General features: G+C 34.7%; 1 protein-coding gene across 6 annotated transcripts in view; it reads left to right on the forward strand.

Annotated features, from left to right (window-relative positions):
• The window catches only part of TBC1D15 (TBC1 domain family member 15), a 100904-nt gene that overhangs the window by 46516 nt on the left and 41789 nt on the right, over positions 1–12599 (forward strand). For 5 of the 6 annotated variants that reach the window (XM_042992758.1, XM_042992762.1, XM_042992759.1 and 2 more), the window contains 4 exons: positions 5280–5378; positions 5916–5990; positions 9304–9387; positions 11327–11465. In XM_042992758.1, the coding sequence (XP_042848692.1) occupies positions 5280–5378; positions 5916–5990; positions 9304–9387; positions 11327–11465 (397 nt within the window). The remainder of the gene's footprint in view (positions 1–5279; positions 5379–5915; positions 5991–9303; positions 9388–11326; positions 11466–12599) is intronic. The other variant, XM_042992763.1, reaches the window with a different exon arrangement.

The following is a 12599-nucleotide window of genomic DNA, read 5'->3' on the forward strand; positions in this document are numbered from 1 at the left end:
ATTTCTGACACATTCAGTTTAGCTATGAGGATCAAAAGAGATCAGACTGCTTTGAAAACAAAGTCAATAGTTGGGGTTCCTGGGTGGCTCAGTCAGTTAAGTGTCCAACTTCAGCTCAGGTCCTGATCTCATGGTTTGTCATGCTCTGTACTGATAGCTCGGAGACTGGAGCCTGCTTTGGATTCTGTGTGTGTCTCTCTCTCTGCCTCTCTCTCACTTGCGTGCTCTTTCTCTCTCTCAAAAATAAACATTACAAATTTTTTTTTCAAAAAAAGGAAATAATTAAAACTGTCACCGTTAAGGGGCACCTGGGTGGCTCAGTTGGTTAAGCGACCAACTCCAGCTCAGGTCATGATCTCCCAGTTCGTGGGTTCGAGCCCCACATCGGGCTCTGTGTGGACAGCTCAGAGCCTGGAACCTGCTTCCGATTCCATGTCTCCTGCTCTCGCTGCCCCTCCCCTGCTTGTATTCTGCCCCCCCCCCCAAAATAAACATTAAAAAAAATTTAAAACTATCATTAACTTTAATATTTGAAGTAAATTACATATTTGATGCAACTAGAACTTTTTTTTTGTCCCTTTAAGTCTTACAAGACTTAATAAAGGTTAGGAGCTCAGTAAGGTAAGTTTATTAATTTCATTCTATTTCTGGCAGAATTAGTAATTTGTATCGGTTAACATCACAGCCTTCAAATTAGCCGAATATGACTGCTTTCTAAAGACAGTACAAGTCTTGGTTTGTGATTGTGAATATTTGGACATGTAATTTGTCCCTCAAAAAGTACTAAAGAGTTAAGGAACACAGAACATGGAATGAGTGCAGCTTGGACTTTTTCATAAGATACCTAGTACTATCATGCTTTTTAGGTATTTTCCCAGCTAAATTACTTAGGAAATTCAGCTTTTTCTTAAATGAAAAAGAGAACAGACACTTGGCCAACATATGTATGGGAAAGAAAGAGTTGCTTAATGTGCTTCAGTTAGGTATTTTATTTGACTCTTTAGGATTCACTTACTTTATTAAGGTTCCAGAATCTGTTACGTGTTAATGGTATCACAGAATCTTAGATTATGTTGTTAACGATACCAAGCTTTTCTGGGTAAATAAGTGTCACTTTTTCTACTATGAGAACTATGAAGCTCTTGATTATTCTATTAGCTGAGTCTTAGGTGAAAATATGCTAACATGTAGTTTCAGGGTATGTCTCTGATCTATTTGTCACAAAAACTTGAAATTTTAAGGGATTTTTTTTTTTCGCCTCTTAACCTTTTCCTACTTCCATATTGTGGCCTCAGATACATTATCCAGTTTAACCTCTTGTTTTAAAAATTGATAAGCTGAAGTCTGGAAAGGTTATAGTTTATACATCTGGAATTCCCTTTTTCTACTTTACTCGTTAAAATTATTTTTTTATTACTGAAGCAATGTATAACTATATTTTAACTTCAAGATATTCAAGTCAGTTAGAGGCATTAAAATAGACAGTTACAATTCTCTTTCAGCCTTTCCACATCCCATTCTTTTTTCAAGTAACTTCTGTTCACAGCTTTAAGTGTGTCTTTCCAGAACTTGTTCTGTGTATTACAGAGATTTAGAGAAACTTAAAAAAAAAAATGTAGATGTCATATACTATATGTAATTGGCTGTTTTCTGTGTCTTTCTGTTCATTTAATGTACCATATTCTTTCTTAACTGCTAAATAGTATTCTCTGTAGAATGAATATCCCAGGATATATTTGATCATTTCCCTCTGTGGGATATTTAAATTCATAACTTCCCTTCTTTCCTCCTTCCCTCACCTCCCCTGATAGTGTAAATAATACTGTGAATAGTCTTAAACATATCTTTATGCATATGTGTGAATAAATCTGTGTACTTTGCAAGTTTTTACTTTTATACAAATAATACAGAATGTCTCCCACCATTTCCCAACTCTTACTGTCCCCAGTCTTTGCCTTCTGCTTAATGCTGGTCTGGTGCTTAACAACTATTACATTGAATGCTACCTTGGGTTTTTGAGATCAGAATTTCTCTCTGATCTTGATTACTAAATTAAAAGGACTCTTTTCCTAATGTACAAATTCATATCACAAGTGACTAACACTTGTGACAAACACATATCACAAGTGACTAACACAGGACAGGCAGTAAAAGTAATGTGGTGCTTTATAATGTAGTGGTTAAGAGCACAGTTCTGGTGTCAGACTGCCAGGATTTTAATCTCCACACTACTCCTTAACTACCCCTTAGTATTTGTGTCATCAACCTTAGACAAGTTATTTAACCTCTCTTTCAGTTTTCTCATTAACACAAATGGGCTTCTCATTCTAATGATGTAGTAGGATACAGTTATAGAGCCAGTGTATAGTATACAGTTATACTCTGTGGTCTAGAGTTGTAGGGATTAAGCTATCATATGCGGAGTTCCCGGTGCATAAGTGTTCCATAAATGCTAACTAAAAACAACAGAATGCATACCCATTTACATTTTTAAAAGTTTATTTTTGAGAGAGAGAGTGAGAGAGAGAGAGAGAGAGCGTGAGCACACAGGGGAGGGGCAGAGTGGGAGGGGGAATAGAGGATCCCAAGTGGGCTCTGCACTGACAGCAGCAAGCCCCATTTGGGGCTCGCACTCATTAATTGTGAGATCATGACCTGAGTAGAACTTGGATGCTCAACTGACTGAGCCACCCAGTTGCCCCATACCCATTTACATTTGTAACTAGGGTGTGATGGTGATAGGTTGTGATGGTGCTTGTCTTGCATTGTTGGTCCACATGGTATTCTGAATAGTGATGTGGTTATATTAATAAAAGTTCTACATAAATATAAAATGTCCATAGTACCCAAAGCAGTCTATAGATTTAATGTAATCCCTATCAAAATACCAACAGCATTTTTCATAGAACTAGAATAAATAATCCTAAAATTTGTATGGAACCACAAAAGATCCCGAATAGCCAAAGCATTCTTGAAAGAGAATAAAACTTAAGGTATCACAATCCCAGATATCAAGATGTACTGCAAAACTGTTGTAATCAAAACAGTATGGTACTGGCACAAAAAGAAACACACAGATCAGTGGAACAGAACAGAAAGCCTGGAAATAAATCTATGATTATATGTTCAGTTAATCTTCATCAGAGGAAGCAAAGTTATGTGATGGGAAAAAGTTTATTCAACAAGTGGCACTATGAAAACTGGACAGCTACATGTAAAAGAATGAAACTGAACTACTTTCTTTTACCATGGATTAAAGACCTAAATATGAGACCTGAAACCATAAAAACCCTAGAAGAAAGCATAGGCAGTGATTTCTTTGAATTTACACCAACATCTTTCTAGATATGTCTTCTAAAGTAAGGGAAACAAAAGCAAAAATAAACTATTGGGATCACATCAAAATATAAAGCTTCTGCACAGCAAAAGAAACCATCAACAAAACAAGAAACCCACTGAATGGGAGAACATACTTGGAAATGATATATCTGATAAGGGGTTAGTATCCAAAATATATAAAGAATTTATGCACCCCAACACCAAAAAAACCCAAATAATCCAATTAAATGGGCAGAAGACATGAACAAACATTCTCTAAAGAAGACATCCAGGTGGCCAATCGACACATGAAAAGATGCTCAACATCACTTGTCAGGGAAATGCAAATCGAAATAACAATGAGATACCACCTCACACACCTGTCAGAATGGCTAAATTTGAAAACACAAGAAACAAGTGTTGGCGAGGATATGGAGAAAAAGAAATCTTCATGCACTGTTGGTGGGAATGCAAACTAGTGCAGCCACTGTAGAAAACAATGTGGAGTTTCCTCAAAAAATTAAAAATAAAATTATCATATGATCCAGTAATTCTACTACTGGGTATTTACCCAAAGAATATGAAAACACTAATTTGAAAAGATACATATGCACCCCTATGTTTATTGCAGCATTATTTACAATAGCCAGAATACAAAAGCAGCCCAAGTATCCATCGATAGATGAAAGAGTAAAGATGAGGTGTACACACCCCCCCATTCACACAGTGGAATATTACTCACCCATTAAAAGATGAAGTCTTGCCATTTTCAACGAGGATGGATCTAGAGAGTATAATGCTAAGTGAAATAAGTCAGAGAAAGACAAATACCATATGATTTCATTCATGGGGAATTTAAACAAACGAACAAAGAAAAAGACAAACCCAAGACTTAAATGTAGAGAACAAACTGGTGGCTATCAGAGGGCAGGTGGGTGGGGGATGGGTGAAATAGGTGAAGGAGATTGAGAGTACACTTAACCATGATGAGTACTGAGTAAAGAATTGTTGAATCACTATATTGTACACCTGAAGCTAATATAACTATGTTAATTGTACTGGAATTAAAATGTCTACATAAATGGAAACTGCAACTGCACTTTGCTCTAAACTTGTATATGTCAAAAATACTTAGGTCTAGAAGTGATTATTTTATTTCTCTTTTACTTATTTTCCTAATGAAAAAAAATTTTTTAGTGGTTTAAAATGGGTCCCAGGAATGGAATCTTAGTTTATAACATTATGCTTTTAGAAAATAAGGCTTACCTTTGTATGGTTCAGTTTACTTAGGAATTAACTTACGTCTCCCTTGTATTGCCATAGGATGTTGTTCAGGGACCATGTTTTAATCATACTTACGTAACTATAGTGTTTTACGTATTCAGTAAATATTTGTGTGCTTGAACTACTTTAATCATTCCTAGATGGTCCTCATCATTACTCTTTAAAATTCCCATGTTATTCCCTGAATTTCTATGCCATTTTGCTATAAAAACACACTGAAATAATCTTACAGTAAAACGTGCTATTCTAGGAATAGTTAGAAAGCAGTGATTCCTTATTGCATTTCATCTGTTCTTATTCTTGAGTATTTTCAGATCCTTTTTCAGTTTGAACCCAATATCTTGCTTAATGTTTGTTAATAATATATTTTAAGTGGAATCTGCTTGAGACACATAGCATTTTTGTTTATGGAGAAGATCAAGGTTGTGATTATCACTAAATCAAACTTCCATGCATAACAAAGCAAACTTCCTTCCAGTTTGTCTTAGTTTGAAGTGCTCTTAAACTTGAGTGGTATTTTTCAAATAATACATTTATATATGAAATAATCAGAAATGTGGTTCAGGCATTACAGGAAAATATCTCACTTTTTTAAAACAAATGTTGAAACAGTACTTAATAATGTGTGGTTAATTCTTTTTTTTTTTTTTTTTTTTTTTTTTTTTTTGCTGTTCCAGATTATATACGAACAGGAAGGGGTCTATATTCACTCATCTTGTGGAAAGACCAATGACCAAGACAGCTTGATTTCAGGAATATTACGTGTGTTAGAAAAGGTGGGTTTCTAGTAAATGATTTTATTTATGATTGTTTATGGCAGTGGTTCATTGTTAGGGCATTGTTAGTTTGAATTTCATGTGTGAGGTGAAATTATGTAATTGAACAGTGGTTGTAAATTTAACATGAAAATGATGTTAGAAAAAAATACTTAATTAAAAATTTTTAAAAAAGATTTTAAGTAATCTCTACACCCAGTGTGGGGCTCAAACTCACTGCCCCAAGATCAGGAGTCCCGTGCTCCACTGAGTCAGCCAGGCACCCCAGAAAAAAAGTAACTTTAGATAGCCAGTAAAATGGCATGGACTATTATAAAACTTATGTAAAAGTTGCAGTAATGTAAATTTTTTATAATGAATAATAATAGTTTAAAAATCTATATAACAATTATCAAATAGTTTATGATACTACATACTTAAAATGCTAATATTTAGTGGTTTAAAATTTTCATTTTGGGTTCAGGGAATTACACATAGGTGACTAAGAGTGTAAGATATTGCTGAATAGTAACCGTAGTCCATAATTTCTTTCTCTAGGATGCTGAAGTAATAGTGGACTGGAGACCATTGGATGATGCTTTAGATTCTTCTAGTATTCTCTACGCTGGAAAGGTATTTAAAAAAGAAAGGGTGTGACTAAAGGAAGGAATGCTATTAAGAATTTTTTTTTAAAGGTTATTTATTTATTTTTGAGAGAGAGAGAGTGTGAGAGCATGAGCAGGGGAGGAGCAGAGAGAGGGAGAGAGAGAATCCCAAGCAGGCTCCACGCTGTGAGTGCAGAGCCTGGTGCAGGGCTTGAACTCACGAACTGTGAGATTGTAACCTGAGCCAAAACCAAGAGTCAGACGCTCAACTGACTGAGCCACCCAGGCACCCAAGGAATGCTATTTTTATTTTTATTTTTATGTTTTTGTTTTTGCTATTTATTTATTCCAGTATAAGGAATGCCATTAAAACAATTATTTCTTAATGTTTAATTTTGAGAGAGGGGGGGAAACAGAGTGTGAGCATGGGAGGGGCAGAGAGAGAGGGAGACACAGAGTCTGAAGCCGGCTCCAGGCTCTGGGCTTGAACTCAAACCATGAGATCATGACCTGAGCTGAAATCGGATGCTTAAGTCAACTAAGCTACCCAGGCACCCCAAGGAATGCCATTTTAAAATAACTTTTTTGAGCTATAATTCATATGTCATAAAATTCATTATTTTAAAGTGTACAATTCAGTGGTGTTAATATATTTACAGAGTTGTGTAACCATCACCAATATCTAATTTTAGAACATTTTTATCACTCCTAAAAAAGAAACTACCTTTTAGTAGTACACTCCTCATTCCCACTTAACTCCAGCCTCTTGCAACCACTCATCTACTTTTCATCTCTGAGGATTTGCCTGTTGTGGACATTTCATCTAAATGGAATCATACAGTATGTGGCCTTTTGTGACTTGCTTCTTTGACTTGGTATAATGTTTTCAAGGTTTATCCATGTTATAGCACTTCTCAGTCCATCCATCCTTCTTCTTTCCCTCTTTCTTGCCTGCCTTCCTGCCTTCCTTCCTTGCCTTCTGCTGAACAACATTGCATTTATGGATATAAGTAATCCCCCCTTACCCATGTGGGATATGTTCTAAGACCCCCAGTGGATGCCTGAATACTATCAATACAGATAGTATTGAACCCTGTACATACTGTGTTTTTCCTATACATACCTATGATAAAGTTTAGTTTATAAATTAGGCACAGTAAGAGATTAACACTAATAACTAATAATAAAATATGACAATAATAACAATATACTATAATAAAAGTTATATGAATGTGGTCTTTCTCAAAATCGTGATTGTACTGTACTTACCTGTCTTATGATGATGTGAAATGATAAAGTGCCTACGTGATGAAGTGAGGTGAATGATGTAGGCATTGTGAAGTAGTGTTAGGCTACTATTGACCTTCTGACAATATGTCAAAAGGAGGATCATCTGCTTCTGGACCATTGTTGACTGTGTAACAGACTGTAGATAACAAACTGTGGAAAAGGAAAACCACAGATACAGGGTGCACTGCACCACATTTTGTTTATTAGTTGGTGGATTTTTTTTTTTTTTTTTTTTTTTACTTTTTTAGGTTAATATAAATAATGCTCATGTGAACATTCAAAACAAAATTTCTGTATGGACGTATATTTTTCTCTTAAAAACCTAGGAGTAGAGGGTCGCCTGGGTGGCTCAGTCGATTAAGCATCCCATTGTTGATTTCTGCTTAGGTCATGATCTCATGGTTGTGGGATTGAGCCCTGCATTGGGCTCTGCACTGAACGTGGAGCCTGCTTGGTATTCTCTCTTTCCCTCTCCCTCTGCCTGAAATCCACTCGCTCTGTCTCTGTCTTTCTCTCTGTCTTAAAATAAATAAATAAATAAATAAACATAGGAGTGTAATTGTTGGGTTATATGATAACTATGCATTTACCACTTGTATCATGCATGTGTTGACTTGTCACTGTGGAAGGTAGAGATTTCTATTTTATCTATTTTATCTATTCTATTTTATCTATTTCTATTTTATCTCTAATTCCCTTGAAACTCAGTCTCATTTCTCCACATTTCTTCTCAGAATATTTAAACACAGATTCAGATTTCATCTTTTAGAGACCTTTCTTCCAGAGTCGTCTTATAGGCTCATTCTGACCTGGTTGCCTTTTTGGTTGGCTGTGCAGCAGTTGTCCTGAGGATTCTTCCCTATATTTTTATCCCCATTTCTTATATCCTGTGCTGTCTTCTATTTTGGTTCACTCCTTTGTTTTCATGAAGCTCTAGTACTTCTGAGAAAAAGGGTACATAAGAACAAAAACATTTATTTTTTTTTAGACTTTTTTTTTTTTTTAATGGTTTATTTTTAAGAGAGAGAGCGGGAGAGAGGCAGAGAGACAGGGAGACTATCTGAAGCAGGCTCTATGCTGACAGCAGAGAGCCTGATGCAGGGCTTGACCCCACAAACCGTGAGATCATGACCTGAGCTGAAGTCTGATGCTTAACCAGCTGAGCCACCCAGGGGTCCTGCTATCCATATTCTGACTGGCATAGAATTATAGTTTGAAAAGAAATTACCGTCTTAGGTTTTTTAAGTTTCCTTTATTGTTAAGTCTAATAACATTCTAACTTCTGATCCATTGTATGTTTTTTTCATTTTAGAAGCTTTTATGATTGCCTCTTTGTTTCTAGTGTTTTAGATGTCCTCACAGTGAGCCATTGTGGTCCTTGATATCCATTGTTTTGGGCACTTGATGGGCTCTTTTAATATGGAAACTTGTGTCTTAGTTCTTAGGAAATGTTGAATTATTTCAGTGAGGATTTTTTTCTTCCTCTCCATTTTCTATTTTCTTTCTTTCTGGAACTCTGTAGGCCTGGACTGGTCCTCTAGTTTTCTAATCCTTTCTTTCCTATTTTTAATTTCTATTTTAATTCTTTTCCTATTTTTAATATTTTTATAGGAAGTTTCTTCAGTTTTATCTTTCAGTATTTGGCTTTCTTGCCTTTTTAATTTCTGCTTTATTTTTAATTTCTAGAGCATCTTGTTCTAAGTGCCCCTTTTCCAGTCCTTTTTAAAAATAGCATCCTGTTCTTTGTGAATATATCTTTCCTTATTCCTAAGGCATTTTGTTTTTATCTCTCTACATAATCTACTTTTAATTGACTTTTTTCCCCCTTGTTTCATTGGGACCTTGTCTTTTGTGTAGACACTTGCCTTTGATGTTTGGTAATCTTTGTGGTGTGATGCTTAGATTTAACAGCAGACAAAAAAAGTGGTTGATTATACTCTGTAGGTATAGGTAGATATAGGTAGGCTTGGTAATTCCTTGGGGGAATCTCTACTGTTAAAGCTAGATCCTTTCTCTTGGGCTTATTAATCATTTGTCTGGAATTCCTGCAGATTCCTGCCTGGGAGGGTAAGCCTGGATTCCAGTGTTCTGAGAATGGAGTGGAGGAAGAGAGCTGGGAATCTCACCAATTCATTTTATAGATGGACTTTTAATAAATTCTCGTTTTCAGTGTGTTATCCCATTATTCAGTGTGGTTGGTTTCTCCTAATCCAGAGATAATCTGTTTTACTTTCTTTAATGAATAAACACCTCCAGCCTTCTGAACTTTTGTTAGTCCTCTTTTTAATTTGACCTTTATCCTAATTTCCAAAAGTACCTGATCTACCAATTCCAAACCTTTGTGCTGGTGGGATTCTGTAGATGCTTCTTAACATTCCCCATTATTCATTTCATTCATTTAGTTTTCTTTTCTTTCAGTCTGTTTCTATTTCTTAATTTTTCTTGTGCCTTTATAGTATCTTTCTTTTCTTACAAATTTTCCTTTGTCCCTTTTTAAAAAGAATTGCACTAGCAATACATGAATACATTCTTGTAAAAATGTTCGAGTAATAGAAACAGACAATAGAAATTGAAGTCCTGCTTGACTAGAATCCTGTCACTCATCTGTCCCTATTTAGTGTATATCTTTCCAGACTTTTGTCTGTATACATTTCATTATCTGTCTAGTTTTCTTTCTGTGTTGCTAATTGCATATGCTGCATGTAGTTACACTGCATTGTTTTGCAACTTCTTTGTTTTATTTACTATTATTTAATAGTAAATAAATATTAACATACGTTAGTTTTTTAAACTATGGCCTAGTATTTCCTTGTCTACCCCCTAGTTTGTTTATTCACTACTTCACTTATGGATATTAGGATATTTTCAGTTTCTCATTTTTATAAACAATGCTGCAGTAAAAATTCTTGCATATGCCTCTTAGTATGCATGTGTTAGTATTTCTCTAGAATGGAAGATGTAAAGAGAATTATTTTGGTGACACACATGCATAGTTTGAATCTTAATAAATATGACTCTATTGCCCTTTTGGAGTCAGTACTAATTAGCATGGTCATCAACAGTGTGAGGTACCATGTCTTTACACTGTCTTTCATATTTTTTTTACTTGAATAGAGCAAAAAATTGAAGTTCATCTTAACTTTTCTTTGACTGTTTCTGAAGTTGGACATCTTCCTGTATGTTTGTTGCTTCATATTTCTTCTTTGACTTGCTTATTCCTACCATTTGCATGGTTTTCAGATTTGTTATGTGCCAATTTCTAAATAACTTGGTGTAGGTGTTTTTGTATTCTAGATGTTTTTCTTTGTCTGCCATATATTTTGGAAACATTTTCACCCAGGCTTGCTTATGTTTGCTATCTTTTATTGTATACAAATTAAATTTTTTGGTTTAAATTATTAGTATTGAATTTTAGACTTTTGGTTTTATTCTCTTTTAAAATGTTAAGTTGTATAGAACCATACATGTAGATATATTATTTGTAGCTTTTAACTAATTTTTATTGAGAAATATGGAACCAATGATGGCTTAAATAAAATAGCCACCATTGGCTATTTTCCTCAAATAACTGCAAATCTAGAGGTTTGGAGTGATTCTCCTCTGTTTTCTTTTATGGTCGTAAGATGGCTGCCATAATTTGAGACATTGTGGCTACAGTCAAAGCAGGAAAAAGGGGAAAGGGGATGAGGCTTTTATTAGGAAAGCAAAAGTATTTCCAGAGCCCCTGCAGTTAACCTCTGCCTTTATTTCATTGGCAACCCTAACTACAAGGGAGTTTGGAAAGGCTTTTCTTTTTTTTCTTGCTTTTGTGGGGGGATGGAGTGGATGGCAAGTAAAGATAAGCAAGAGAGAAACAAGGATAGGAAATAGTGGTCAGTTTTCCTACCAGTGATGTCTGCCACAACCTATAGTTTTAGTTTATGCAGAAACTGAGAAAATATTATTAATTGAAATTAAATTCTAGTTTTAGTTCCTAAATATTTTATGTTACGTGTGTGTGTGTGTGTGTGTGTGTGTGTGTGTGTGTGTGTATATATATATATATATATATCTTTTTTTTTTTTCTTTTTTTAGGATTCCAGTTCAGTTGTAGAATGGACACAGCCCCCAAAGGAAAGAGGTTATCGGGGATCGGAACATCTGAACAGTTATGAAGCAGAGTGGGACATGGTCAATACAGTTCCGTTTAAAAAGAAACCACATACCAATGGAGGTATGAATTAAATCTTTTGAAAGCTTAAACTAATTTGCTACAATATAATATAAATAAAAGTGCAAAGAAAATTCTTTAATGTTCCTCTGTCACAAGGATGATTTGGTGCTTTAATACATATAACTCTTAATATTTTAATTATATGCTGTATTCATCTCTCTTTTTGTTTTGATGGTTGTGACTTTATCAAAAAAAAGGCTTTAAAAATACTTGTTCTGTTTTGTAGTTACTCATGGAAGAAAATAGAAACACTTTAAAAAATTGCTTTAGATGTCTCTCAAGCACATTTTTCTAGAATAAAAAAATTCATGTTATTTCATCCTAAAGCACCAGGGGGAGATGGAGTATATCACTAAACTGTACTGTTCTAATTTCAGTGCTTACTGAGATCTTCACAGCTCATTATAGTCTTCTATTTATATATGTTCAGTGACTATTCTCCTTTATATATTACATGTATATATTTAAATTTATGCTGCTATGCGATGATTATCAACATGTAGATAACAAAAAAGACCCAAGCTAACAGCCTGGCAGAACACATAAACTACCCCAAATAAGATTTAGGTAGCCCATCTGTGAGGTAGCCAGCCTATCTGTGATTCTTTAAAAAGTAGTAAATACATGTACAGAGTTAAAGTGGTTTTTTCAGAGTGATTAGTTTGTGTTTTATAGCTTAATTTTATCTCTTAATGATTTTGGTGTGAATTTAGGATTTATCCACATTTGCCAAATTCAGAAAAGCTGGCCAAAATTGGCTGGAATACATACACTGCATTTATATAGCCTTGTTATTAAGTGAAATTGATTTTCATCTGTGGCCTGGGGAATCATTCTCATATACAGTAGTTATCCTTTGTACTATATCATTTCTTAGAAACAATGGTAATGAAGAAGTTAATAGTAATTTGTAAGCCTTTGGTAAATTATAGTCAGCTCAGTGCTGGTGTTTTGCTTTTTTTTTTTTTTTCTTCTTTTTGGTATTCTCTTTCTACTGAAAGGGAAGATTTTTACCAGAACAATACTAAATATTAAGATAAGACCATAGGACTTTAGCGTATTTGGCATGTGAAGTGATTTTTAACTGCTTTAGATTAGGTCTTAAGAATTAATTTATGTGAATTGATCTTTTTC

Source organism: Panthera tigris, chromosome B4 (assembly GCF_018350195.1).
Source record: "Panthera tigris isolate Pti1 chromosome B4, P.tigris_Pti1_mat1.1, whole genome shotgun sequence".
NCBI classification, from domain to species: Eukaryota; Metazoa; Chordata; class Mammalia; order Carnivora; family Felidae; genus Panthera; species Panthera tigris.